Source organism: Sminthopsis crassicaudata, chromosome 4, assembly GCF_048593235.1.
Source record: "Sminthopsis crassicaudata isolate SCR6 chromosome 4, ASM4859323v1, whole genome shotgun sequence".
NCBI lineage: Eukaryota > Metazoa > Chordata > Mammalia > Dasyuromorphia > Dasyuridae > Sminthopsis > Sminthopsis crassicaudata.
Window position 1 is genome coordinate 206225030 of NC_133620.1, and position 27850 is coordinate 206252879.

At 30.5% G+C, this 27850-nt stretch overlaps 1 protein-coding gene across 3 annotated transcripts in view; it reads left to right on the forward strand.

Annotated features, from left to right (window-relative positions):
• ASCC3 (activating signal cointegrator 1 complex subunit 3) overlaps positions 1–27850 on the forward strand; it is a 325569-nt gene that overhangs the window by 211515 nt on the left and 86204 nt on the right. For all 3 annotated transcript variants that reach the window (XM_074310218.1, XM_074310220.1, XM_074310219.1), the window contains exons 31-34: positions 9156–9293; positions 9375–9495; positions 11486–11618; positions 14825–14950. In XM_074310218.1, the coding sequence (XP_074166319.1) occupies positions 9156–9293; positions 9375–9495; positions 11486–11618; positions 14825–14950 (518 nt within the window). The remainder of the gene's footprint in view (positions 1–9155; positions 9294–9374; positions 9496–11485; positions 11619–14824; positions 14951–27850) is intronic.

Here is a 27850-nt window from a genome sequence, read left to right on the forward strand (position 1 = left end):
TCCATTTCTTCTTTCTCTCTTTGCTGGGAAGTGATGAGTCCAGTTTCCAAGATCCTAGGGTTAATTTTTTTTTTTAAATGTTAAGCTTCAAACTAACTCTCTCCTCTTTCCTATTCATTAAAAGGCTTCTTAATTCCTCTTCACTTTCTGCCATCAAAGTAGTATCCTTTGCTTATCTGAGATTGTTCCTTTTTCTTCTTACAATCATAATTCCAGCTTTTAATTCATCCAGTGTGAAATTTTCCATGATGTACTTTGCACATAAGCTAAATGTAAGGTGAAAATATATAATCTTCCTGTCTTAAACCAATCAATTGTTCCATATTCATTTCTAACAGTTGCTTCTTAACTTCATACGGTTTTCTTAGGAGACAAGTAAAATGATTTGGTATCCCATCTCTTTAAGGACTTGCCACACAGTCAAAGGCTTTAGTGTAGTTAAGCAGAAGAAAATGTTTTTGTTGGAATTCCCTTGCTTTCTCCATATTCCATTGAATGTTGGAATTTGGTTTCTTAGTTGTTCTGCCTCTTCAAAAACATGCCCACTTGTCTGGTAATTCTTGGTTCATCTGTTATCAAAGTCTAGTTAAATATAGCCATGCTGGTATATCACATAAACACAATTGTTTAGTAGTTTGAACTTTTGCTCAGCATTGTCTGTCTTTACAGTTGGGAAAGAAACCGGTCTTTTCCAATCCAGTGATCACTATTGAGTTTTCCAAATTTGCTGGCATTGTGAATGCAGCACTTTTAACAACATCATCTTTAGAATTCCCTCTCCTCCACTAGCTTTACTGTTAATAATATTTTCTAAGGCTCACTTGACTTGATTCTCCAAGATATCTGGCCCTGTATCAGTACATACACCATTGTGGTTGTCTTGTATAATTCTTTTGTGTATTCTTGCTACCTTTTCTTAATCTCTTCTGCTTCTTTTAAGTCCCTGCCACATTTGTTTTGACTTACATTTCTTATTGTTTTTATTATTTGAAGCATTTTTCATATGGTTCTTAGCTTGAAACCATTTGTTCATATCCTTTGGCCACTTATCTTTTGAAGAATAGCTTTTGGTCATTCATATATGTAAATATAGATCCAGATACCCTGGCAAATAACTTTATTTCTGTTTGCCTCAGTTTTCTCTTTTACAAAATGAGAATAACCCGAGTTCAAATCTGGTCTCAGACACTTAACATTTCCTAGCTGTGTGACCCTGGGCAAGTCACTTAATCCCATCCTGGGGGGGGATAAATAAATAAACAAACAAACAAACAAATAAAAAATAAATGAGAATAATAGCACATACCTCTCAGAGTTATTATAGAAATCATCTGAGATAACAATTGTAAAATACTTAGCACAGTATCTGCCATAAATTATCATCATCATCATCATTAAAATGTTAGCTATCATCATTATAAAGATGAATAGATATATGTGTTAATTATTTATATATCTTAACTGCCAGATCCTTACCAGAGAAATTTTTTATTAAAAAAATTTAAAATCCCATTTGACTTCTTTACTTCTTATTGTAGATACATTAATCTTATTTGTGCAGAAACTTTTCAGTTAAATGTCAGTTATCTGTTTTTGCTTTTATAATTGCCTCCTATCACTTGTTTATTGAAAAAGATACCTCCTGCCCCTAGGTGTGATCTGTTTCTTTTCCTATATTTTTATTTGGGCTTTAATAGAAAGAAAATGTATCAATTTAGAATGTATTATGGAATATGATGTAGGGTATTGGCATAAGCCAAACTTCTGCCAATCTATTTTTCAGTGCTCTCAGTAATTTTTGTTAAATATACATTCTTCTTTAAATATTTTATATTTTTCCATTTCATCAAATAAAGTTATTAGCTTTCATTGCTTTTGATTTTTCCTTATCTAGTTTATTCCATTGATCTGCCTCTCTTTTTTCTAACTAATAAAGAATGGTTTCAGTGCTGCCCACTTCTCAAAGTGCCTTTCCCCTTCCCTATCTCTTTTTATTATTTCCCTCAGTATTCTAGATCTAACATTTTCCCAAATTAATTTATATTATTTTATGGGATTCTATAAAATTTTACTTTAATAATTTCATTAGTATAGCATTAAAATTATAAATTAATTTTGGATATATTGTTATATTGTTATTTTATTCTTGTCCTAGCCATAAGCTTTAAGTATTCTTCTAGCCATTTAAGTTTTTCTTGATTTTTTTTTTTAAGGAATTCTTTATCATTTGGATCTATACAAATGTTATTCTGTGCTATGATAGTGATCTCTAGATAATTTATATATATTTTTGTTGCTTAGAGCTTTCAGTTATTTATAACTTAATTTTTAATCTCTTTCTTTGTGGTCCTTTATTTATAACAATTTTTATTGCAAGTTGTCTCTAAAAATGTGTTTGATATTTTTTTTCTGATCTGGTTTGTAGATTTTATATATTCTATGACATGATCAATTTTTGTAAAGCTACTTTTCACCACTGAAAAATGTTTTTATGCCTTTCTGTTCCCATTAACTAATCCCCAGACATCTTTCATATCTAACTTTTCTAAAGTTCTTTTCAGTTCCTTAACTTCTTTCTTCTTTATATTTTGGTCAGAATTATCTAGCAGGTCTAAAAGAAGGCACATTTCTCCCTCTCATAGTTATATTATCTTTCTCTATTTGACTCACTTAATTTTTTCTTACTTTAATATTTTTTAAAAATTCTTAAAATAAATTTTGGGTCTAGTAAGATGATTTTTCAGAAATATAAGAAATTTGAGTAAATCAGTAAATTCCACAAGTTTTCCCCAGGCTGAAATATATAAACTCCTTTGATTGTCATTTAAAGCTCTTTATAACTTAGCTTCTTCGTACTGCTCTAGTCTTACATTTTCTTTCCTCTCCATCACAGGTGAGGAACCTTTTGCAGGGAGGCTACATAAGGCTTGCAAAGTCATTTGCGTAATCAGGCAGTGATGAGCTGAAAGCTAGGTACAACAACCTCCCAGTGCTTGAGTTCTATAAGTCGAAAATTATGTATCACAGCAGATGATGTTATAAATATCCAAATGGTCCTTGGAGAAACTGAATGTTTTCTACTCCTGCTCTATATATTACACTCTAACAGTTCTGGCCTAAAGATAGTTCCTCAAATACAATACTCCATTCCCTTTATCTGAGGGTGACTGACTGTCATCCATTTCTGAATGTTCTACCCTCTCATCTCTTCACATTCCTGATTCCCTTCAAGACACAACTCATATCTGGGTCCTCTTATCTGGCTTCACTCATTGCTTGCCTCCTCAGAGAAGCCTCTTCTCTAAGATCATACTTTATTGGTTGATGATTCCATCCATGGGATACAAATAAATTGTACTTTACTATAGTCATAGACTCTAGTCTTTCCGGACTCTCTTTCTGCACTCCTTCTGACCTGCTGTGTATCCCCAATGCTACTACTCTTTCCAAACCCCTTCCCACGTTTTAGTTCTTTTTTTGTATATTATCTTCCTATATTAGCAATATAAAGAACTGTCATATTTGTATTTGTGTCTCCAACAGTTAGAACTTTAGTAAGTGCTAAATCAATGTTTTGTCAGTCTGTCTACCCTGTCTATTATCTGTCTCCAGGAATCACTTGAAGAGTTTTTACCTTTTTCAGTGACAAGGACTTTGGTGGAAGCCAGGATTGGTCAGGAATAAAATAATAAGCTTATTGTTTTAATATGAGAAGCAAATTCAGTGAAAATTGTCATATAGATGGAAAGTAAATAAAAATATTTCAGAATTATAGGTGTAATTTAGGAATAATTTGCATGTATTTATTGAAAGCATGCCACTTACATATTTATGTTACATAATTTGTTTTCCTTTATTTTTATTTTAAAGCCTCTTAATTGCAGAACCATTTTTGTACCATCTTTTTCAGTCTTTCCATTTAGAAAAGAAGTATCATATGTATGGTATAGTGGAATAAAGCTAGAAGTATTAATAAAGGAAATTCTCCCTCTTCAGTTGAATTAGATATACAATTTAAATTGCATTATAAACTTCACAAAAACAGAAGCTACATCTCATCTAAGTATCTAATAGTACTCTGCACATAATGGTTTTTTAATGAATATTTCTTTTGGATTTGAATTAAATTCTTATTCTAACACTGCACTTCTCAAATTCTTTATCTTAAGTACTTCTTTATACCCTTGAAAATTATTGAGGACCACCTATTCATTTGGAAGACATGATAACTATTTTGTTAAAACTTTTCATCCTTTAGATTTTATTGTTATGTGTGCATATTGTGGTATGTTTATGCCTATATATACAATTACTCATAATTTAAGGAAATAACTACCATAATCACTTATTGAGTATTTGCTATATAAAACAGTCTGCTATTCACTACAGGAACTATAAAATTAGCCATGGCATTATCCCAGACCTAAAGGAAATTATAGAGTTTAAAAGGATTTTATAGTATAATAAAATTTGATGTGTGATTTTGATTTTAGTGTTAGGTAATTCGAATGGGATAGGAAGTTTGCTTTGAAATGACAAATGGGAAATAAAATATAAGCTCCTTGAAGGCAGGAACTTTTCATTTTCTGTTTTTATCTTTCAGGCCTAGCACTCACAGTGCCTTACACATACATGCTTAATAAATGTTCATTGAATTGAATTTGGAATTTATTTCTAACTATCTATTTATGTAGTAGGATTTTATCTTGATGTTTCTCATAACTATAAAGGTGCCAAAAGGATGTTCTACAAGGTTTCTTTTATCATTAAGCCTTTTCTTCTTCCTACAAGATGTCAGTTTTATTACACAAAAGTGTATCTTTAAAAATATATATAACATTTAGTAGTAACTAGGAGATGTTTTAGCTTAATTTAACATCTGTACCAGATGTGATAGGTATAATTATTTTTGCAAAAAAAAACTTCTAACTTTCATGATTCTTTTGTGCAGCACATCTTTCTTTTATTGGGCATTTTCAACAATTGATAAGCATTATTCAGTGGCATATGGTCTGAGTCTGACGTGCTTTGAAAAGAGTACAGAGTACTAATAATGAGGATTCTGTGAAAATGAGAAAACCAGCACAACAGATATGCTTTGAGAAACTATGGGTTTTTAGCATCTTGAAACAATATATCACACTCAAAGGGACAGAATTGGGCTGCACAATCTGTTAGCTCATTCTTGTCCAATCTGGTCTCCTCCTTTCTTTTGGAGCCAGCATTGTCATCAACTCACTGAATTATATTCTGACTGGAATGTATTTCAGGCACAGAGTAATGTCTCTACTTAAATGGAATCCTATATTTCTACAAAAGCTTTTTAAGTATAATAAATTTAAAATATAAAAAACAGTTCTATTAACTTAAAGTAAATGGTTCAACAGTTTACATATGTGCAGCTTTTAAAAAATGACTACTACTTAGGAGAATCATACAGCTTGTTCTGAGAACAGTTTATTTCTTTCATTTATAATATATTTATCTTTATAAGAATTTTTCAAAAAATTAAGAGATCCCAGACATGGTTTCAAAGATTGTTTACTAAATGGATTCCTATAAAGGTCTTCTCCCCCAACCCCCTTGAGGAGTGTTTTGAGTATTGGGTTTATTCTTCTAAAAACATAATAGTTATTTAGTCAGATTACTGAGTATGTTAATTAAAAAAATACATGTTCCAGCATCTTTGAGGAATCTATTATACTAAAAATGTTAATTTTGTTATCCAGTGGCCTCTTTGGGGACTTCTCTATGTTTTGATGAGGGAGTTAGATCAATTTTAAGTATAACAAGTTTCACTTTTTAACTTACAGTTCATATAGATATACTAAAATTTTAATAGGTTATCTCAGAAGTGTTTTTGTCTAATGATTGGATATTAGCAACACTTTAGGATTTCTTATGATGTTAAAATAATTCAGAATTCCTTCAGAAAAATACCATAATAAAAGAAGATGGAATAATTGCAGGAGGGAAGAAGAAAGATGTCAAAGGGATTTTAGAGTTTGAGCATTTCTCTTTACTTAATTATATGAAATTAAGGGGTCACTGAGAAATGACTATCCTTCCATCCTGCTAGAAAGAGGAAGTAATAGAGAATGCACCAATGCTCCTGCTAAGCATCCCTAGTTTTCCTGTGGTAAATTACACTCCTTCCTAATTATGACTAACATAAAGCACCATTGTAATATCATACACAAAAAAGAAAAAGGTCACTAACACTTCTTGTCAAAGCAAGACCTGTTTGAATGAGTTCTCTGAAGTATGAATTGGAGAAGTTTTATGCTAAAAATGATGAAGAACACATAATTCTTACTTGAAAATGACTAACATTATCATAGACTTACTAAAAGCCCTTTCTTATGGTATGCATGTATAATAAAGCATTCTAATATCTATTTCAAAGAGGAAAATGAATATATGGAAAATAATTCTTAGAGTATGAGTCTCTTTAGAAAATGTTGTCATAATCAGAGAATTGTTAAAGTATATGTTTATATGAGGTAGTCATCCTGAAAAATAAAATCAATTGTTATTAATTCTGTCACCCTTAAATGAATGAAAGGTAGTAGATAATATTTAAGATTTGAATTTTTATTAAAATATTTAATATGCTATTTATAATTTTAGAATTTTAATAAAACTAAATCCTTGTAGTGAAGTGTAATTATGATTTGTAACATTGTAACTTTTTTTGTTGTTATATTTATTAGCCATTCAAGTTTGAAAGATAAAAACTAAGATAAATTTCTAAGTCAAAGTAGCATATTGAGTATGAGTTTAATTCCTATGCTGTATGAAAGTCTAACTGAACAACTGAGCTGGTTTGCTACAGGAAAATTTGGGCCCTATAAATTGTTCCTTTTTTGCAGAAACCATTTGTGTATTTTTACTGCTGAGTTAGCAGTCTAAAATCAAGCTAAAAGTTGGAAATTTAGCCTGGAGAAATAAAAACTTTCTTAGGATATATTAATTATATTCATGACTTTGAAAGGCTGTTATTTGAAAGAGTACAACTATTTAGTTCCTGTGGATAAAACTAGTCCAGTTTTTTTTTTTTTGTTGTTGTTTGTTTGTTTCATTTGTAGATTAGGAAATTTAGGCCCAGAGAGATCATTATCCAACATGACAAAAGTAAGCTATGTACCTCAGAAGAAGAAATTGAACCCAGGTGCCCTATTTCGAAAGCCAATGCTCTTTCAAGTATCAAAACCAATGGTTGGAATTAGCAGTGTTCATTAGCAGTAGTGTAAGGAAGATTCTCATAGCAAACAATTTAGGGCTAATGCCAAGAGGCATTACAAGGTAATGAATGTGATCCTCCTCACTGGAGATATTCAAACAAAAGCTGAATGACCACTTACTGAGAGTTACATTCACACGTTAGAATTAAGGCCTCTGAATTTCTATGATTCTGTGAATTTTGATTATTTTATTTATACATCTAAATCTATATATGGATATGAATATGTATATATACACATATATGTATATGTATAATAGGAAAACAGCTAAGAACCATAGACCATTACTGTTAATAAATTTTAATACTGCTAAATACCGATTGATATTGACAAAAGCTACCACAGTTTATTCAAAAAAAGTATTCACTATGACCAGTTGGCTTTATTCCAAAAATGCAAAGATGATTGAGCATCAGGAAAACAATACATACATAACAACAAAAATGATAATTACATGATTATTAATACATACAGAAAAAGCTTTTGACAGAATATGTTAATTTATATTAAAGAAAAATAAAAAGCAAGAAATAGTTTTCTTGAAAATGATGAAAGAGAAATACCTCAGAATCTTTTCCAAAAAGCTCTTCAATAAAACAAGAATAAGCATTTGTCCTCAAAAACTTTAGTTGTAGCTAAGAAAAACAAATTGAGGAACTTTGTATTAATGAAATAATGTAAATAATAAAGAGGCAAAAAGTATTTCTCTTTATAAATAATATGATGGTTTGCCAAGTCAAACAAAAGAATCAATCAGAAAATTTCAACAAAATAATCGTTTTAATAACATAAGAGATTGAAAAAAACACAATAAATATCAGTAAAAGATAGCAAAAAGACATTTCAAAAGCATAGAATATATGGGAGTTAAGCTACCAGTATTTACTCAGAAGTTATGACTATACTTTTAAACATTGTAAGTATAAAGATAATTTTACTAGGCAAGACTTTCATTTTTCATGATTGGGTTGAACAAATATAATAAACATGGTGATAGTCCCTAAATCAATTTAGAGTTTTTTATTTCATATCAATTATATTATCAAAAGGGTCACTTTATAGAACTAGTTCTTTGTTAGTCATATCTGATTCTTAGTGACCTCGTTTAGGGTTTTCTTGGCACAGATACTGGAGTTTGCCATTTCCTTCTCTAGCTAATTTTGCAGATGTGAAATAAGGCCAACAGGGTTAAGTGACTTATGTCACACAGCTACTAAATGCTTGACCTCATATTTGAACTTGGGAAAGTGAATTTCCCTGACTTTAGTCTCAGCATTTTATCCACTGCACCAACCTCAGTGCCCCAAGAAGATATTCTAGATTTGACACAGGGAGGCTTGACCTTGTGTAGGGAGTAGGAATATGTTGTTGTTGTTGTTGCTGCTGCTGCTTAGTTATTTCAGGCATGTATAATTTCATTAGTTTTATGTGAAGTTTTCTTGGCAAAGATATTAGAGTAGTTTGCTATTTCCTTCTCCAGCTCATTTTTACAGAGGAGAAAACTGAGGTAAACAGGATTAAGTGACTTATACAGGGTCATCCAGCTAAGAAGTGTTTTGAAGCCAGATTTTAATTCAGAAATATGAGAAGTCCTGACTTCAAGCCTGGCACTCTGTCCACTGTGCCACCTAGCTGCCCTTTATAGAAGTAGACAAGATACCAAAAAATCATCTAGAAGAATAAAAGATCAAGAATTCAGAGAAAAATAACAGCATAAAATGATAGAATTGGCATTAACAGGTCTCAGAGTATAAGTGAACAATCATGTAAACTATTTGGTACTAGTTAAAAGCACAGAAAAGTTAATCATTAGATCAGGTTTAGCATAGGAGATTATAAATGTCAAATATTAATAGTAATGTGACTTTTAAAATTGCATATTGAAATCATACAATTATCTCTTCTTTGTAGATGAATGACATCATTGGAACAATAAGAGATTCAAATCTAAAATTGACTCTTGCATTTGGAATAGGAATGCATCATGCTGGACTGCATGAAAGAGATAGAAAAACAGTGGAAGAATTATTTGTAAACTGTAAAATCCAGGTATCTTATTTTCTACCTATTGACATTTATATTTTTCAAAATTAGTTAGTGAGATTATATTAATATTCTTTTCTGTTTTAGGTCCTTATTGCTACAAGCACATTAGCATGGGGTGTAAACTTCCCAGCTCATTTAGTAATTGTTAAGGGAACAGAATATTATGATGGAAAAACAAGACGCTATGTGGATTTTCCCATTACAGGTAATATTGGAAAAATTGGAAATATTTTAATGAAGATTTTAACCATTAAGAACTATGTCAGTATGAATTATGTTTTAAGGCAGTTTTAAGGCACTTATAGCCCTAAGAACAAAACTCTTATGCATTGGCAACCAAATTAAAATGTAATTGGAAAATATCTAACAAAAAATACCTATTTGTTCACCCAGTTGTTAGCATAGAAGAATTTCTTATCCTGCCATGTTGAATACAAAGTACAGTATGCTGATTGGTCATTATTGACATTTAAAAAATTACTAAATGCCCTAGCAAATATGAAAATAATGACAAGTAGTAGGAATCATTAATGTACATTTTTAATTGATTTAATAGAAAGTACAAGCCTACATATTTGTGAATGTGTATTGCATATGCATGTATGTATATAGATATGTGTATATGTGTGTGTTGTAGTTGTGGCTATATATGTATGCTTGGTGGAAGTGGTGGGGAGGAGATGAAAGGGAGGAAAAAAGAATAAAGTAAAAAGTGCACAGCAGAGAACAAAAAAGTACACACAAGGAAGCAAAGATAGATAATTATGAATCTATAATCTCTACTATTATTTTATATGCTTTCTTGAAGTAGATATTCATTGTTATATATTTTAAATCCTCTCTGATATTCTGGTGGATATATGTCATTTTGTTTTGGGGGTAGTTTTTTAATTTTCCTTTTCTTTTCCTATTTTCTTTTTTCTTATTTTATATTTAGTTTTACATATATAAATTGTATAAAGAAAAAGAAAGTTATACTTCACATTTGACTTGAAGTTACAAAATAGCATTCAAGTTTTTCCTCTACTTTCTAGAATTATGTCTTATGACTTTTCTCTTCACATTGCATATTCTATAGCTCTTTCTATAGTGTTTTCTTTCTTCTGAATCTTTGCTTAAATTAGTCTTTCTTCCTAAAAATGCTTTTACTCCTTCCCAGTCATCAGTTATCCAATTCATATAAGCCCTTCAGATATCATTTTTATAAAGTCTTCTGTTTCCTTAGCCTAGCCATATGAAGTCTTTCTTTGAATTTCCATTTCATATATTTCTTATTGTAATGAATGTAATTTGTACTTGTTATTTGGATAGATTCCTTATATCCCATACTCAACTACAATATTAGTTGTATACATGGATAAAATTGCTCTCATAGTTTGGACAAGAATAAGCTATTAAAGTATATAAAAGTTGTGTTTTAATAGTTCTCTGTTAATTTCCTATGGTTATGTAGATTTTCTAGTGAGAGTTTTTTTTTTTTTTTTTTGTTTGTTTTGTTTTTTAATAAGCCTATTAATATATGTAGCACAGTTTTCCTGGGGAGGATGGGATTGGAATTATCTAACAGATTTTGTCAAAAAGCTTCATATTTTAATATTAAAATTTACCTTATATATATATATATATATAAAATGATACATTATATGAGACACATAATACATACAAATTTTATAATTAAATATTAAACAGACATTAAGTTTTTCATATTATGCTAGGCATTGTGCTAAACACTGATATACAATACAATAATAAAGCATCCTCTGGCTTCAAAGAATTGAAGTGATAAACAAAAGAAATTAATATTTGATGAATCAATAACTTATTCTATTAAAATTATAGCATCACATAAATGGCTATTTCTAGCATTTTACCAAGAGAATATTTACCCATTGTTATTTTTATGTGCAGATATAAGATCTTATTAGAGACTAGTTTTTCATTATGGTTTATTACATAAGTATAAGTTTTCTGAATGAATTCAAAGTTAGGAAACACAATAATAAGATAGCAGCAACAGCATAATACATTTTTTGTATTGAAAAATCTTTAATAAATTGTATGGCTGCCTTCTTATTTACTTTATTTTACACACACACATATATATAAATATGTAAAGAATAATTAAATATGTACCAGAATCAATAAATATATCTCAGACCCATTCTTATATAAGACTTCTGTTTTCTCTATTATAGATGTACTTCAAATGATGGGACGTGCTGGTAGACCTCAATTTGATGACCAAGGCAAAGCTGTAATCTTGGTTCATGACATAAAGAAAGACTTCTATAAAAAGTTTCTTTATGAACCGTTCCCAGTAGAATCAAGGTGAATTTTTTTAGAAAGAAAAAAAATGGGGGTTTAAATGAATTAAGTTTGTGGCATATTTGTTTTTGTTTTTTTTTTTCATGTTCACAAAACAGATTTTTAATTCAAAATAACCAGAAGATTTTAAATGGAATTAATAAGTAAATACATCATCACACATTTCTGACATACTACCTTAATAGAAATAAAATGAAATGGACTGGCAATAATTTTTTTTTTTTTTTTTTAATTAACCTATCTGAAATGTAACAACACTTCTTACACAAGTACTTAAAACCATTTATGCCTTTCTATTTGACACTCTATTTTCACACTTACTCTTACTCATAGTCTGTGGCTGGATTATTCCATTGTCATTTCACTATTAATGTCCTTTTACTGATATTTCCTTTCACCCACTTATATTAACTTATATTTGTCTGATCTTTTATAGTCTGCTATCCTGATATGCAGCTTTTTTTCCAACAAAGTTCCAATACCTTTATTGCCATATTTTTGTCCCTCAGGTTTTTTTAGATCTTATATAAATTCAAACTAGAAAACAAATTTTCCTTTATTTGCTGTTCCTTTGAATTAATTGTTTTGTCTCTGACCATACCTTTCTCCTTCCTCAAAATTTGTTTAGACTGCCATTGACAATTTTTTTTACCAGTCACCAAAAATTGAGGGCTACCAAAAGCTCTCATTTCTTAAAAGCCATAAATAGAAAATATTGACTTGAAGTGGTTAGGTGAATTTGAACTTAATTCCATGTGGTCACTGTGAATATGCCTAATTCTTCCTTCAGTGGAACATCCTTACACTTAGATAAGATGAATTCCTTGTGTATACCTATGTGTTTAAAATCAGTAATCAATCAACAAGAGATTAGATTGTTTTAGCAATACAGTTATTTCTCTATTGTTGTTTTGTGTTTACATGAATCTGTTTTCATGGAATTGTATGTACTCTCAAATTATCTAGATCTCATTTTAACTGTGCTTCCAACCTGTGTAGCTATTGTACATATCCTTCTGTAAATTAGTTGTAAGGAAATCTACCTAACAGCTCTTCTTTGCTTTCTTCTGATAATCTTATATTTGAAGCTTTATTCTATATATTTTTGACCACTATTAATATCAACTAGAGAGCAGAAAAAAATACAGAGAACATTGCTTTGTTTTGATTGCAAAAAATAAATAAATTTAGGACTTCAGTTTTGGTGATAAAAATTAAACATCTTGATTGCCCAAAAGTTTTTTTTTTTTTTTTTTTTTGGTTTGTTTGTTTGTTTGTTTTTTAAGATTGATTCATTCAGAAAAGTGTTCCATTGATCATTTTTAAATGGATGTTTTCTTGATTCAAAGGAGAATTGACCACAACTGTGGAAGGACCTGAAAACAGCAATGATCTCTACATTTAAAGAAATAAATCTATCATTTTTTTCCATGAAAATATTTTAACATGAAATGCCAAAGGAAATTTTAAAAATAGCCTTAGTTTTGACAAATCAGTTGTGAAGGCTTCATTCAATAAGATTTCTAAATTATTTTTTAAATAATTAACCATCTTTTTTTTTTTTTTTTTTTTTTTTTTTCTCTTCCACCTTGTTTACTTCCCTGCATAAGGGGCGTTAGTGGGTAAAATCGTTGTAACAAATATGCATAGTCAAGAAAAATAATTTACTCCACTGGCTGTGGTAAAAAGGTTTGGGTAGAGTTCTTCATCTATCATGTGAAATTGTGTTTGATCATTTAATTCTTTTAAGATGTTTATGTTATCATTTAAATTGTTCTCATTTTATATTACTTCATATAAATCTTCCTAGATTTCTCTTAAATTCTCTCTTCTTTCATGCTAATATTCCATTACATGCATGTACCATAATTTGTTCCCTATTCTCTAGTTTATTGGTGCCCCCTTTCTTTTTAGTTCTTTGCCACATCAAAATAGAGTTCCTAGAAATATTTTGGTGACTAAAGATTTTTTTTATACTTTATTTGGTCTCAATGAAGTACAGAATTAGAGGGACACCAGTGGATCAAGTATTACATACAATTTAGTAACTTCAGGGATATACCTCTAAATTACTTTTTTAGAATACTTGGACTAATTAAATTCATAGCTCTACTAAAAGTGCATTGTTATTTTTATTTGCATCCCACTCCCCACCAATCCTCTCTCTGTCTCCCAGCATTTATCACTTCTCTCAACTTTGCTAATCTGATGGGTTTGAAGTAGAACTTCAGAGTTGCTTTAATTTGTATCATTCTAATTATTGATGATTTGAAGCTTTTTTTTTCATAGGGTTTTGATAGTTTGGACTTCTTAAGAACTGCCAATTCCTATCATTTAGCCATTTATCACTTTACAAAGTCTTATTCTTATAAATTTGAATCTGTTTCAGTGAGACGAGAAGCAAAGGTTTTTTTTCTTTAGTTAACTGTTTCTTCAATTATCTTTTAAAATTACTGTCAAGAAACCCTTTTGACAAGAGTAAAGCCAAAACAAAAAAACAAAAAAAATCAAAGGCAGGCACTTTGATATGACCTAGAATCCTCTTTAACCCTAAAGAAAAAAAAAAAAAGAGTAATAAGGAAAAAATTACACTGATTATCTTAATTTCTCTAGTTTTTATATTTTACCTTTTAATGTAAAATGGTATGATAGACATTTACTTTTTAAATGATTAAAATTAATTTGAATTTTCAACCTGATTATTAAATGTTTTATATACATATATATATATATATATATATAAAACAGATAGATTCATCTGAGTAAGAATCTATAAAAATATACAACATGATTAAGAGTAAAGGTATTTCATTAGTATAAAACATGAATACAAAAAGAAATGAAGCAGTCATGCCTTCAAGGAACCTTATGTTCTATCAAAGGAAACAACTTACCCTACATAAGTATCCATAAAATGTGCAAAATAAATACAAGGAACTTTGGTGGGGATTGGGAAATGCTTCATATTAAAGAAAGTGATTAAACTAATTTTGAAGCACAGTTGATTAGAATTGTAATGGGCAGAAGCAAGGAGGGTAGCTTTATGTAACGACATACATTATGTAATGATCAGCTAGCTCATAATTCATGTGAAAGTGAATAATATCTTAGAAAATAAACTTTTGTTATATGTGTATTATGTGGCATTAAATTTGGTCCAGTATGTGTCTTATGTTTATGTTTGTTTCCTGTTTTTTATTCACATTTAGCTTACTAGACGTACTTTCTGATCATCTGAATGCTGAGATTGCTGCTGGTACAATAACATCCAAGCAGGATGCAATGGATTACATTACCTGGACTTATTTTTTCCGTCGACTTATCATGAACCCCAGGTAAGTAAAGTGACCACAGTTTATAAAAGTCATTCTATCTCTTTCTTCTCCACAGTGAAGAAGATATGTTTAAAAAGTAACAGTTTGCATTTTCAAATTTTAAATAAATAAATGTCAAAGTAAGTTCTTCTATATAACTGAAAATCGCAGTTACATGAATTTTACCAAATAACATAAAATGTAAATTTGATACTATAGTGTCATTATATTTCTAAATATATCAATAAATTTAAAATCTGTGTGAATACAAATACTTTTATTTGTTTTTTCATTGTTTAATTTTTTTCTTATTGTCATATGTTATAGCAATATGTTGAGCACATAAAACCACAAATATCTGATCCTTGTTGTCAAGATATTTACAGAAGACTTCTAATGCAGTAGGACTTTGGAAAGTAAATAAGATTATAATAGACTGGAATAGAGAGAAAGAATTTAATGGAGTAATTGGACTTGTGCTTATTCTTGAAGAGCTTCTTCTTAAAGAAATTTAAGCCTAGAATCTTAGACGAGTCATAGATAATACTTAGCTGTACCATTATAAATATCATCCTTGCCTTGCCTCCCCAATGATTTTTCCAAAAGGCTTACTTTCTAATCCTGATTTGTTATTACCCAGGCACATTAATGTAGGGTTTTTGATTTTTTTTTTTTTTTTTAAATAATCTAAACCAGGCATTTTTAACTTAAGGTCCAAATATATTTTGGAAACACAACTGAAATGACTGAACAACAACAAACTATGGGTCTTTAACATAAAAAACCTTAAGATCTTCTCATTGAAACTCCAAAGACTGGCTGCCATTACCTTTTCCCCCCTATTTAATTTTAAAGAATTTAACAAAAGAATTTAAAAAATTTAACAATAAATCTGTTCTTGCTCTCTTCTCACCCAACCATCTTCATCATTTGAACAACCACAATGAAAAAGGATAAAGATAACCCTTAATGACAATCCTATTCCCTTTCCCTTTAGATATAGATATATTTTTTACCAAAACATCCTTTGTCTTTAAAATAAAGAGAACGTTATTATAACACTTAGAGCAATGAGGGAACCTTCTCAGAACTAATCGATCAATAACTGTTAATGGGAGATTAAATAATCCTCTACTATGTAAAAAGAACCTGCTTCCATGGAAGTGGAATATAGTGACTGGTTCCTCATAACATAATTGAAGATCCCTCCTTTCAGACAGGAACAATCTACATATTTAAAATTTGATCAATGTGAATTTTTATTTTTCTTTCAGATTAAACCTTGTGTTGTTCAGTCATTCAGTTGTGTCTGATTCTTTTTTGCCTCATATGGGCTTTTCTTGGCAAAGACACTAGATTGATTTGCCGTTTCCTTGTCCAGTAGATGAAAGAAAATAGGTTAAGTGACTTGCCAGGGTCATACAGCTAGTAAAATATAATATGAGGATATATTTGAACTCATGTCTTTCTGACTCTAGGCCCAGTATTCTTTTGATTCACTTAACTGCCTTCTTTAAACCTTATAGAAAATAGTAAAATTTAAACATAATGAACACCATATAGTGTTCTTTTAAAGGTTAAATTTTGTTGATCTAGTTCTTCCCTTCAGGTAAATGAAATGAAATGAGGACTTGTTTTAAATTATTTTAATTTCTTTTGGACTACTATCAGTAGAATCAGCACTATTGTGTTTTCTTAATGTTCTTTGGAAATATACTTTGTAGTTTTAAGGACTGTTACAATATACTGCATCATCAGACCACAAAATTTTCTCCTTGGTAGTGATTGAAGATAATTATATTTATTGCTATACCTTTAAAAAGAAGGCAAGTTCTCTAGTTGGTATAATTCATACCTCATAGCACTTTTAGTGCTGTAAAATGCTTTCATTTATTTGGCTCATAGGAAATAAACCAAGGAATTGTCCTTAATTAATATTACCAGAGAGCTTAAAATGTGCATGGTTTTCTGGCTGTTTTGTCTTGGCATTCAATAACTTCGCAAAGTAAGGTTTGGATTCACCATTCCTGTAATAAAATGTAATAATATAATAAAAATAAAAATGTAATAAAATAATCTCTTTCTGCTTCTAGGAGACCAAAACTGGACATTATGTGTGTAACCTGTAGGTTGAACTGAAGTATCAATGATTGTTATTCCATGAAGGACAGAAATATTACTTTGTATGAATAGTTACATGGTATTTAATTGTTATTATCTGTAAATCTGAAATACTGGGAAGGTGCTAGTATTCTTGATGAGCAATTAGTAAAGATTTATTAAGTTCCTACTATGTGCCAGGTACTAGTTTACAAAGGCAAAAAACAGTTCCTATCCTCAAAGAATTCACAATCTAATAGGGTAAACAACATGCAATCAACTATGTACAAACAAATTACATGCACAATAAATTAGAAGTAACCAACATAGAAAAGGTACAAGAATTAAGGATTGAGAAAGGCTTCCTACAGACGGTGAGTTTTTAAGTCAGAAGCAGAGATAAGGAGAGTGACCTTTTCTATGCATGAGAAACAGGCAGTGAAAAAGCCCAGAGTAAAGAAATGGAGCATCCCATTCAAGGAAACAAGGTGGCTAGTACCCCTAGGTCAAAGTATATGGGAGGTTTAAAGTATAAAATTGTAAAGTAGGCAGTATCGAAGGGTTCTGAATGTCAAATAGGAGATTTTATATTTGATCCTAAAGAGGATAAGAATTTCTTGAGTAGACTGGTAACATGGCTGCACATGTGCCTTAGCAAAATCACTTTGATGGCTGAGTAGAAGGTGGGCTTAAAACAAGAAGATACTTGTAGCAGGAAAATCATCCAGCATATCCAGACATGAGGTGATAAGGTTGGGTGTACAGTAGAATTGTGGCAGAATCAGAGGAGAGAAAGGCTTTGCTCCAATTGGGAATTTCTGAATTTACTCTTTTTTTTTTTTTTTTTTTTTTACTTTCTAATTTTCCAGTGAAACTAACCTTTTCATGTTATTTGATTTTCAAGGGAAAAGGAAAAAGAAATAGACTATGAAATTATAATTATTGAAATATACTATTTTCTTCAAGAAGAATTCTCAGAAACAGGTAGATATCCCAGTGGATAGAGCAACAAACCTGACTTTAGGAGGACTTAAGTTCAAAGCTGGCCTCAGATACTTAACACTTCTAGCTATGTGGTCCTGGCCAAGTCACTTAACCCCCAGTTGCCTCAAAAAAAAAAAAAAAAAAAAAAAGAATTATCAAGATTACTCCCCTTGGAAGAAATATTCAAATATTCACTTTGGTGGATTTGTGACTTCATTGGTTTAGGTCTCTTGCCTCAGCAGTGGAGATTTACTCCTTCACAACTTTTTATTCTTTTCAGTTTTTGCCCATGTTTTCACATAAATTTTCCACATAGGAAATACAATATACTTCTCTAGCTTTCCATACCTTAATCACCCATTCTTACTATTTAACCATCTCGCCTCATTTTCTGGTATTTATAACCATAGTATACTTTATACTGCCAGTGGGCTGGCCAGACAACGTTCTGTTCCACTTTCTATTACTTGAAATTTTAATTTTTCTCAGATTGCAGCATTCCATAGTATGTAAATGTAGCATCTTGGAAGACTAGCAGAAGCAGGAGAGAACCTATATGTTTGTGAAACATTGTATATCCTCTGATATTTGATTAGTGTATTGCTTAGTTTTGCTAGACTAATTTTTTTAACTTGATAGTAAAAAGAAACAGATTGGTATAACTATATTGGAAAAGTAAAGTTGGTGAAAAAGAATATGATAGATGAGCAGTTTGTCAGATTAAGCTGTCAGTATGTTTACCTTGAATTAGACAGTCTATCAAATTAACACTTCTCTCAATATGTTTGTCTTGGATAGGTGCTACAAAAAGATATTGGAAATAAGTAGAAGGAAGAACTTGCTCTGATTACATATGGAAATTTGTGTGGTTCTTTTTATGATTGCATACTACTTACCATTGCAAAACCACATCTTTGACATTAATATTTCCCATGTAAATTATATCATTTCTCAAAATTTTAGTATATGTTAGTTATTTCTTATTTTTCTCATTTATTTTTCTTTACATTTCTACTTTGGAGGCTTTCTAATACTATAGAGCTAAACACAATAGCATAATGGCACCTACAAATAATGGATATTTGAAGAATCTTGCTATTAGTACATAATCTTTCTTTTCTTTGGGCTTTGTTTAGTCCATAGTCTATGACTCTGGTGAATACCATAGGGAAACATACATCTCACTTTTTACCTCCTCAGATATCAATCATCAGTAAATCATGAAACAAAATTATTTCCATGATTATGTATCATAGTTAGTAAACGTGATATAATTGTGATAGACATTTGAAAAAATCTTTAAAGATTTTCTTTCCTTTCCAGAATCAAATGCTTCCTTAAAAATCAATAGACAGTATGCATGATATAATCTAATATTGTCTGTAATTCTATTATTTTATGATGCAAAAAAGATATCTATTTCATTTTTCACCAAAATATCTGTCCTAAATACATATACCTTTCTTTTATTTAAGAGATGAGAAAGGCATTGGAATAAGCAGCTACCAGAGTGTTTTATATAATACATAGCACCACATCCTTGTGTAATTTATACAGCCCTTTCCAGTGTTTAAAATGACATTGTATATTGAGAACAGTAATTATTTTGCATTTTCTGGCACAATTTCCCATTAAGGGGCCAAATAGACCAATTTTGGGGACATGTTTGATCTAGAGATCTATAGATAATAAAAACATTCAGCCTCTGTTCTTTTGATTTAGCAATATTTAATAGTAAAATTCCTACTACCTTGTAAGACTGCCTTCTGATTTAAAATTTCTCTTGCCATAGTCATGATGAATGCAGAGGTAGATGGGAATTTTGTTATCTGGATAAGCAACTGGAAATAATATTCTTTTTAACCTTTATTCTAAGTAAAATAGTTTTTTTTTTCATTTTATGATACCCAAGATTATGTTCCAGTTCCAAAGTTAAATCATAGAAGTGGCTCACAATGTATTACTAATTCTTCATGAAACACATTATACTTCCCATTTTCTCACATGTACTATGGTACGGTAATACATAGTACAATAAGGGGGGAGTAGTCTAAATATGTTTATTTCACTGTCATTGCCAGTGAAAATACATCATTGTAGAAATATCAGCAAATAGAATCTTTGCAACTATAAAAAATGCTGTCATGTAATTATTTTTAACATATATGATTCCTTGATCTTTTATGATGTATGTCTAAGAGTAAAACTTCTAGATCAATTTGTCAATGATAACTCTGTACTAAGCACTGCTCTGAGAGTTATGCATATAAAGAAAAAGCAGTTTAGTTTTGCTGTCTTCAAATTCAAAATGCTTTCTAGAATTGGACTAGTTATAGCTTTATCAACAACATTAATCTGCCCTTTTTTTTATAACTCCAACATTGAAGTTTCATTCTTTTCATTGAATTTTAAAACCTCTCCTTATGCTAAATTCTTTCATATATTGTATTCTTGACACAAATTTATTTTATTGTTAATATTTGCCCATGCTTTACAGTTAGTTGTTAATGTTTTGTCTCTGTCTTTATTATAGTTATACATTCCATTTGCTATCATTATAAATATCTCAATTGATTTTCCCCTAAGTCTATATATATGGATAATTAGGTTTACTTACTGTATTTGAAGATTTTTGCCTTTTTTCCCCTGTTTTTCACCCCTAATTTACTGATTTCCCCCCTTTTAAAAAAAAAAAAACTTAAATATCTCTGTGTTTGTAATATCAGCTTGTGTTGTGACTTCGGGCTTGGCCAGTGGATTCGCTCACATAAAGCAAAGCTTACATGTTCTTTTAAGTATTTATGCTACAAAGGAGTAACAGTTTACATCATGATATAGCTGTCTTCTCATCTGTCTCAACTTCTTCCAATGTTTCGTTCCTAATCTTTATGATCTATTTCTTCTACTCCCTATGTAGGGCCATATTCACAAAAAAATGAGAAAATTGTCATGGCTGCACTAAGGAAAGACTGAACGTCTAAGTATTCACATGGGAAAAAGGGGTATAATACCTTTTCTCAGTAATTTCTGATTTATCCCTCTTGTCAATATTAAACTTTTAGCATTAATAGAAATGATCAGATTGCTATGTTAGTACAAGCACTTAAAACTGGATACTAATAGTAGCATCCTTAAATCACAATTCAACATCTAGGTCAAGGGGATAGGAGGAAGGAGTGGTAAAGTAATGACACCTTTTTGTGTGTCCTAAGTTCCCACTCTCATAGCTGTAAAGTCTTACCAGAATCTTTGAAATATTCACAAATTGGGCCTTGGTGATACCACTGGTTAGGACAAAGGATTAGTCTTCTCTGCTATTAGTGTATCAAGTTGCTACCTCATTAAGATTCATTAAAATGGTGTAAAGAATAAAAATAATTCAGTGTCAGTGCTAAACTGTGCTAAAAGTCATAAGAATGGAAAATAATCATGGGCAATATCACACCTTCCAAGAAGGCTATGAAAATGTTCTGGTCATTTCTATGGTCATAAGTCCAAATCAAAAATAGGAGTTGGATGAAATGAGAAACAGAAAGCTTCTATACAATTAATGCAATGAACAGTTACGGGAAAGTGAATGGAAGTAGGCAAATGAGATTAGATAAGGTCAGTAATTATTGGCTTAGGTGCTTCATAGTGATACTTGAATTGCTAGCAAAGTAGAATTGCTAGTAAAGTATTTTATCAGCTTCTTAGACACAAGCTTTACTCTCACCTTTCTTAATAGGCTTCTCCCAGTATACGCCATTTATCTTATATATAAAATGGTCATAGCTTATATCATTAAAAAAAAGAAATTGTAAATACACAGATTCAGATACACACATAAACATACAGTCTTGACTTGGAGGTACAAAAAAGAGGTACAAGAAAGTCCAACAAGTATAAATAGGGACTTGATCAGTAATTATTGACCAGGCTGTCTCAAAGTGCCATAACATTTATACTACAGTTATTACTTTCACGTTGCAATTTTCCCCATTGTGGTTTTGATGTATTTCTGGTTGGCATAAGGAGTTGTTGTAAAGGGGAATTTTGGAGGAGCTTTGCAGAAGCCTTAGAACAACACAGAAAAGCCATCAGACAACACAGAAAAAGTTTAGAGGTTCAGAAATGCTTAACCCAGATTCTATCTTATGTTACTGTACACACCCGATAAAAGTAAAAGAAAAAATTCAGACTTCTCTAGTACAAAGGAAAGGCCAAAAAATTTTACATGGATTTTCCAGATTGTAGGGTCATTGCACCTCTGATCCCTGAAATAAAGATTTTCACAAGGTCTTTGACTCAAAATTCAGCATTTATAACTTATTCACTTTCTGCAAATATATAAAACAGTCCAAAGTGTAACAAGAACACAAGAATACTTGATGTCCAGGTGGGAAACTGGTTTGGTTTTTTTTTTTTTAAAGGAAAAAAAAATTGCTTTCTATTTATAACATCCCACCATCTTAGTAATGTCAAGAATAGTGAATATAAATATCACATTATCACATTTTTCAGATTTAAGTAAGCCCATTATAGTTATCTGGCCTTAAACCAATTATCCCATTTTATTTAAGTATGACTTCCAAGCCTAAAAAGAAGTGAAGCCAGAGCATGTTTTTTAATCACTTAATATATGTGAATGATATCATACTATATGACTCCACTACCTTCCTCCCCCAAAAAATACTTCATCTTTTGAAATCCCCAGTAACATCATTGAATTTTCTGGATTCAATGAATATGAAATTTGTAACATACATGAAAGAAGAGTAAAGATCAACATGTCCACAGATATCATATTGAACTAATTGTTAAAGACAAATACCTACAAATCCTAGGCAAGAAAGATTTAGCATAAAGTCATCAAAGAAAAAATTGTGGTTAAATATGTTAAGAAATTTGCCAGCATTCTGAAATCCCACTTGATTGAGAACACATTTAAAACAGTTAATAACTATACAATACTAATCTTAATATTCACATTAGGGACTTCAAAATGGACCATAACAAATATTAAAAGTATTTGGAGAAAACCTATTCAATATTAGTGAAACATAGGATGTATCACTTTAGAAACTGTAGAAAGATTGACATTTCCTCACCAAAAAGTAGAAAGAATATAGACATTCTTATAGCATATGACAAGTCAGAAACTTTCAAAAAATGCTTTCAAAACAAGTAGATATCAATTTGCCTATGAAACTGCTAAGATCCAAGACTGGAATTAAAAAACCCTTCAAGGACAATATCTCGAAGAATTCAATCAACAATATTTTGACAAAGAAGTGCTAAACAAGTGATTTGAGTCATACAGGTGTGTTTGTGGAAATGGAAGATTTTAATGATATGTAGCCAATATATAGCAAAAGGATCATCCTTAAGGACTTTGGACTTTGTGATCAATGTAGAATATGCAAGGAAATGGTTAAAATTGTATGAAGCATCACAACAGACTACAACATCTTAGTACTTACCTGATATCTAGCAAGCCACAAATCAGTGACTAGAAATTAAATATCAAATGTCTGCTATCTTTCATGCCCTAAGAGCTAACAAATTGTCATGTTACAAATACTAAACTGAAAATATCCTGGAGGATTCAGCCTGAAAACTAACTGAAACCAATCTATTATCATGGATTGAACTGTTATACATAACTGTTCAGAGAAAATATTTATTCACAATAATTTGAGAGTTTGTTTTTAAAAGAGATTATCATGCTAAATAGTCAAAATCTCTAGGCTATGAATTAACAAAGAGCTTCCAAAATGTAAAAACCTATCTAAAGTCAAAATTATGTTGAATTATATGGAAACAGCGAATATAATTCGTATTGTAATGCTTTTAGAATTGTACTGAGGATGTTTAAAAGTAAGCCTAATACTTGCATGCAGTAATAAGTACCTTTGCAATTGTCCATAAAACATTCTATATAAAAGAATAATGATATGATCATCTCCAGACCCTCAAAATAGATATGAATGAGATAATGATGATACTAACCCCATCAGTAACATATTTCAGTATTACTTTAAGGTTTTCAGAACAGAATTTTGTGAAGAAGGAAAAAATGGTGTGTAACTGTGTTACATGGAATGGGAATTGATTCTGTAGTTAGAGAATTGAGGTTCAAATCCCATCTTTAATACTATCTGTTTGACTTTGGATTAATTAATTAGGTCTCAATTTCCTCATCTATAAAATATAGAGGGAAAATTCTTAACCTAGGGTCTGTGACCTTTTTTTTTTTTTTTTTAAAACATTTTGATAGTTTTGTTTCAGTGTAATTGGTGTCCTTTATAATGCCATGTATTTTGTTTTAAACTTTTAAAAACATTATTCTAAAATGGTCCATTGATTTCACCAGAATACCAGAGAAGTCTCTCACTCAAAGAAAGTTAAAAACTGCTTCAAAAGAGTCATCTAGTCGTTTTACATAGGAAACTATAACTCTGCAAGGTTGTCACTTGCTCAACATTGATAGTTAGGATGGAATCAAGACTAGAAACTAGTTCATCTGATTCATCAGTCAGTAAACATTTATTAAGTGCCTGCTATGTGCCAAGCATTGTGCTAAGAAGGATACCAAAAAAAAAAAAAAAAAAAAAGACAATCCCTTAAGGACCTTACCTTCTTCCTATAATGGAGGAAATAAGATACAAATAAATATATGCACAGAGAGAGAAATAATTAACAGTGGGAAAATGCAGGAATTAAGAGAGGTTGGGAAAGGCTTCCTGTAAAAGATGGGATTTTACTTCATAAAGATAGGGGGCTCTTGATTATGCAAATTGTCAGGAATGTGCATTAGGAGGATGATTTTGGCAGCTGTTTAAAGCATAGTTTTAGAAAGAGAAATGCTAAAGAAGGAGGAAGACCAGTTGAAATACTTTTTCAATAGCTTCAGTAAGAAATTACAAAAGCCTGAAGTAATAATAACAGTGAATGGAAAGAAGAGCACTAAGACTAGAAGTAATTTACTTGATGTGAGTATTTTAACGGTACAAATCACAACCCATCCAGGACTTCTCATCCTATATAACCTTTGCCCCAGTCTTCCCACAGATCCTCCACAGCAGAGTCCATCAGTGTGTCAAGTCTCTTAAAATTTCATGGATTCCACTCTAAACATATGGTTTGTCTTTTCCTTTTTCCCTTATTCTTACTGCATAGATGGCTTACATTCTATCCCAGTTATACAACTTTGAAAACATTATTCTTAAACTCATTTCCTGTACAATTTTTGACTAATAATATATTGCAACTTACTTGTGTTCACCATACTTTATCCATAGCACCTTGGATGAGCTGTGACTTAATTTCTGAGGGGATCCTAGAATTTGATCTTTCCAACTTGTACATGCTAGAAGGACATTAGCTTTTCATCTAAAGCTCATGATAATCACCACAGACACTTTAACATGCTCTATTTTCCACCTGAGACATGTTTGCCCCTCCTTAGGCAGCATGATGACTCCCCCAGTCCTAGGGATTTACCACATTAGTGTCTGACTTAGTGCCTATAACAAATCAGCATTGACCCTATTGCAACATCAAACTCCCAGTTCCTAAGTTGAATAGTTCTACGAGTCTCATCCTCCCCAGTACAGGGACTATAGCACTGTCTCATCATATCCAGCAACTTAAAATTTTTAAATCTTGATAGTCCTGATTCCCAGCCATTCAGCATTTGTAGAAGAATACAATATAAGCATTATAAATTGAAATGGAAATTTAAAGCAAGCTTCACCCTGATACATAGCACAAATTAGTTATTTGTGGGGATAATGTTTATTTTATTTTCAATTGCTTTGAAAATTTGAAAATTCAAAACAATTATTATTATAAGTACCACTCTGTAATTTCCTTCTCCCAAAATTACATCTTTTTTTATATTAAATACTTTTAAATAAATGCAACTTGTTATATTTTATATCACATATAGAAATATGTGATTAAACAGATATAGTTTTAATATAATCTGTTACATTGGTATATGGAAATAGTAGATATGTACCGATAGTATTTATAACATATTTTGTATTTAAATATAGCTAGATTCATGAAACTGCTATTTTCAGAAAATATAATACCCTCCAAATTGATTTCTGGATTCAATTTGTGTGATCAATTTTACTTCCTTTATTCTCCTGAGAAAGCCTTTTAAATAATACTAGGACAAAAATGTTGTTGTAGTTTCAGCTGTCCTTGCAACCTACTTTGATTATTTGTGTCATTATTACTGCTGCATAATCTGAACATAAAAAAACATGGTGGTGTAACAAATGACTTCCCAGTCCTGACAGTTATAGCAGCAGCATTTCAAGACTGATGAAAAATTTCCCAGAGAGATCTCTAGCCAGGTTTACATAAACTAAACAGGAAATGATTGTCACTATCTGCATTAAATCCAAACTGTTTGGAGTAACTTTATCTGTGTTTTATGTTTCTGCAAAAGGCTTTTTATCTTTTTTAAAAAACTGGTAAAATTCCATCCTTTCACAGATTAGGAAAATAATTTCATGTGTTGTAGTTCCTGCATGATTTCTTCTTTGATAACAAATTTTAAGGATAATAAAAAAAGTTAATTTCAGTTTTTGATTGTTTAAATTTTATGTACTTTGTGAAATTTTACGATAGGTAGGGGGTGTGTTACTACTTTTTCCCAATGGACTACTAATGGAAGTTAGCCTGTCTAGTCCATGTGCTAGATGCTGTCAGTATAAAACTGTCTTTGACTTTCACACCTCTCAGGGGACGAGTAATTGTTGTGTTCAAACAGCCTGTAATTGTGATCCCGCTGGCTTTCTCAGTACGCTTCTGGCTATTAGAATCATTAAACAACTCAGCACCTGTTAACAGCATTGTAAATATTCAACCCTGCTTGTGTGCAGGTTGAGTCCAATATAGAGAAAGCTTACAGAGCCCAGCCTCATAAATTAGAGCTTCTGACAAGTCAATTATTGTGAAACTGGGTTTCACTGTGAAATAAATGAAATAGCATGCTGATAAAAAGGTAGGCTGTCTGTTTATGGCAAAGGGAAAATAATGATTAGATGATTTCAATGCAGTGAGCATGAAACTGCATTGTGTTTATTCTTTATCTGTAATTAAACATTTATATAATATAACTGCTTAAGATAACCCATAAATTATATTTTTTCTGCTGTAAGGAATATACAGTGGAAATATGCCCTTTTTTTACTTTAAATTACTGAATAAATTTGATAGTTGTCATAATTGAAAAATATATATAATCCCCTTCAAGTGAATATATATGTATATGTATGTACACACATATACATGTTATTGTTCAATCAACTTCAGTTCATATTATAGGAGCTTACTATGTTAGTCTACTTGACACGTGAAACCCCCAAAATTGTTCTATATTCCCCAAAACATTGTAATATATTTGTTTCAAAATTATTTTATCAGGTAAGAAAAAAATTTTTTTTGATTTGTTGAAATATATACTTTATATGTAACATATAAATTTTCTTTCTAAGTCTGATTTCTTTTGTAAGATGTGAAAATAGGTTAAGTGGATATAGAACCATAATCCAAATAGTGAAAAAACTACATTTTTTTCTGTAAATTGTTTAAAATAAATTATTAATACATAACTATAAAAAATTTTTGTTCAGAGACAATCTTTAAAATAATTGTTTTTATTAATTATTATATCATTGATTATACCTTTAAAAGTCTGCTGTTCTGAAAAAGTTACCAATTGCACATTTCTAAATTACAATCATTAAAAATATAAGTATTTTAGTATAAGCAGTCTTAGCTTAAAATTTAGTCACATAAAATATTGATATGTTATTTATTTCTATTTTTTCACTC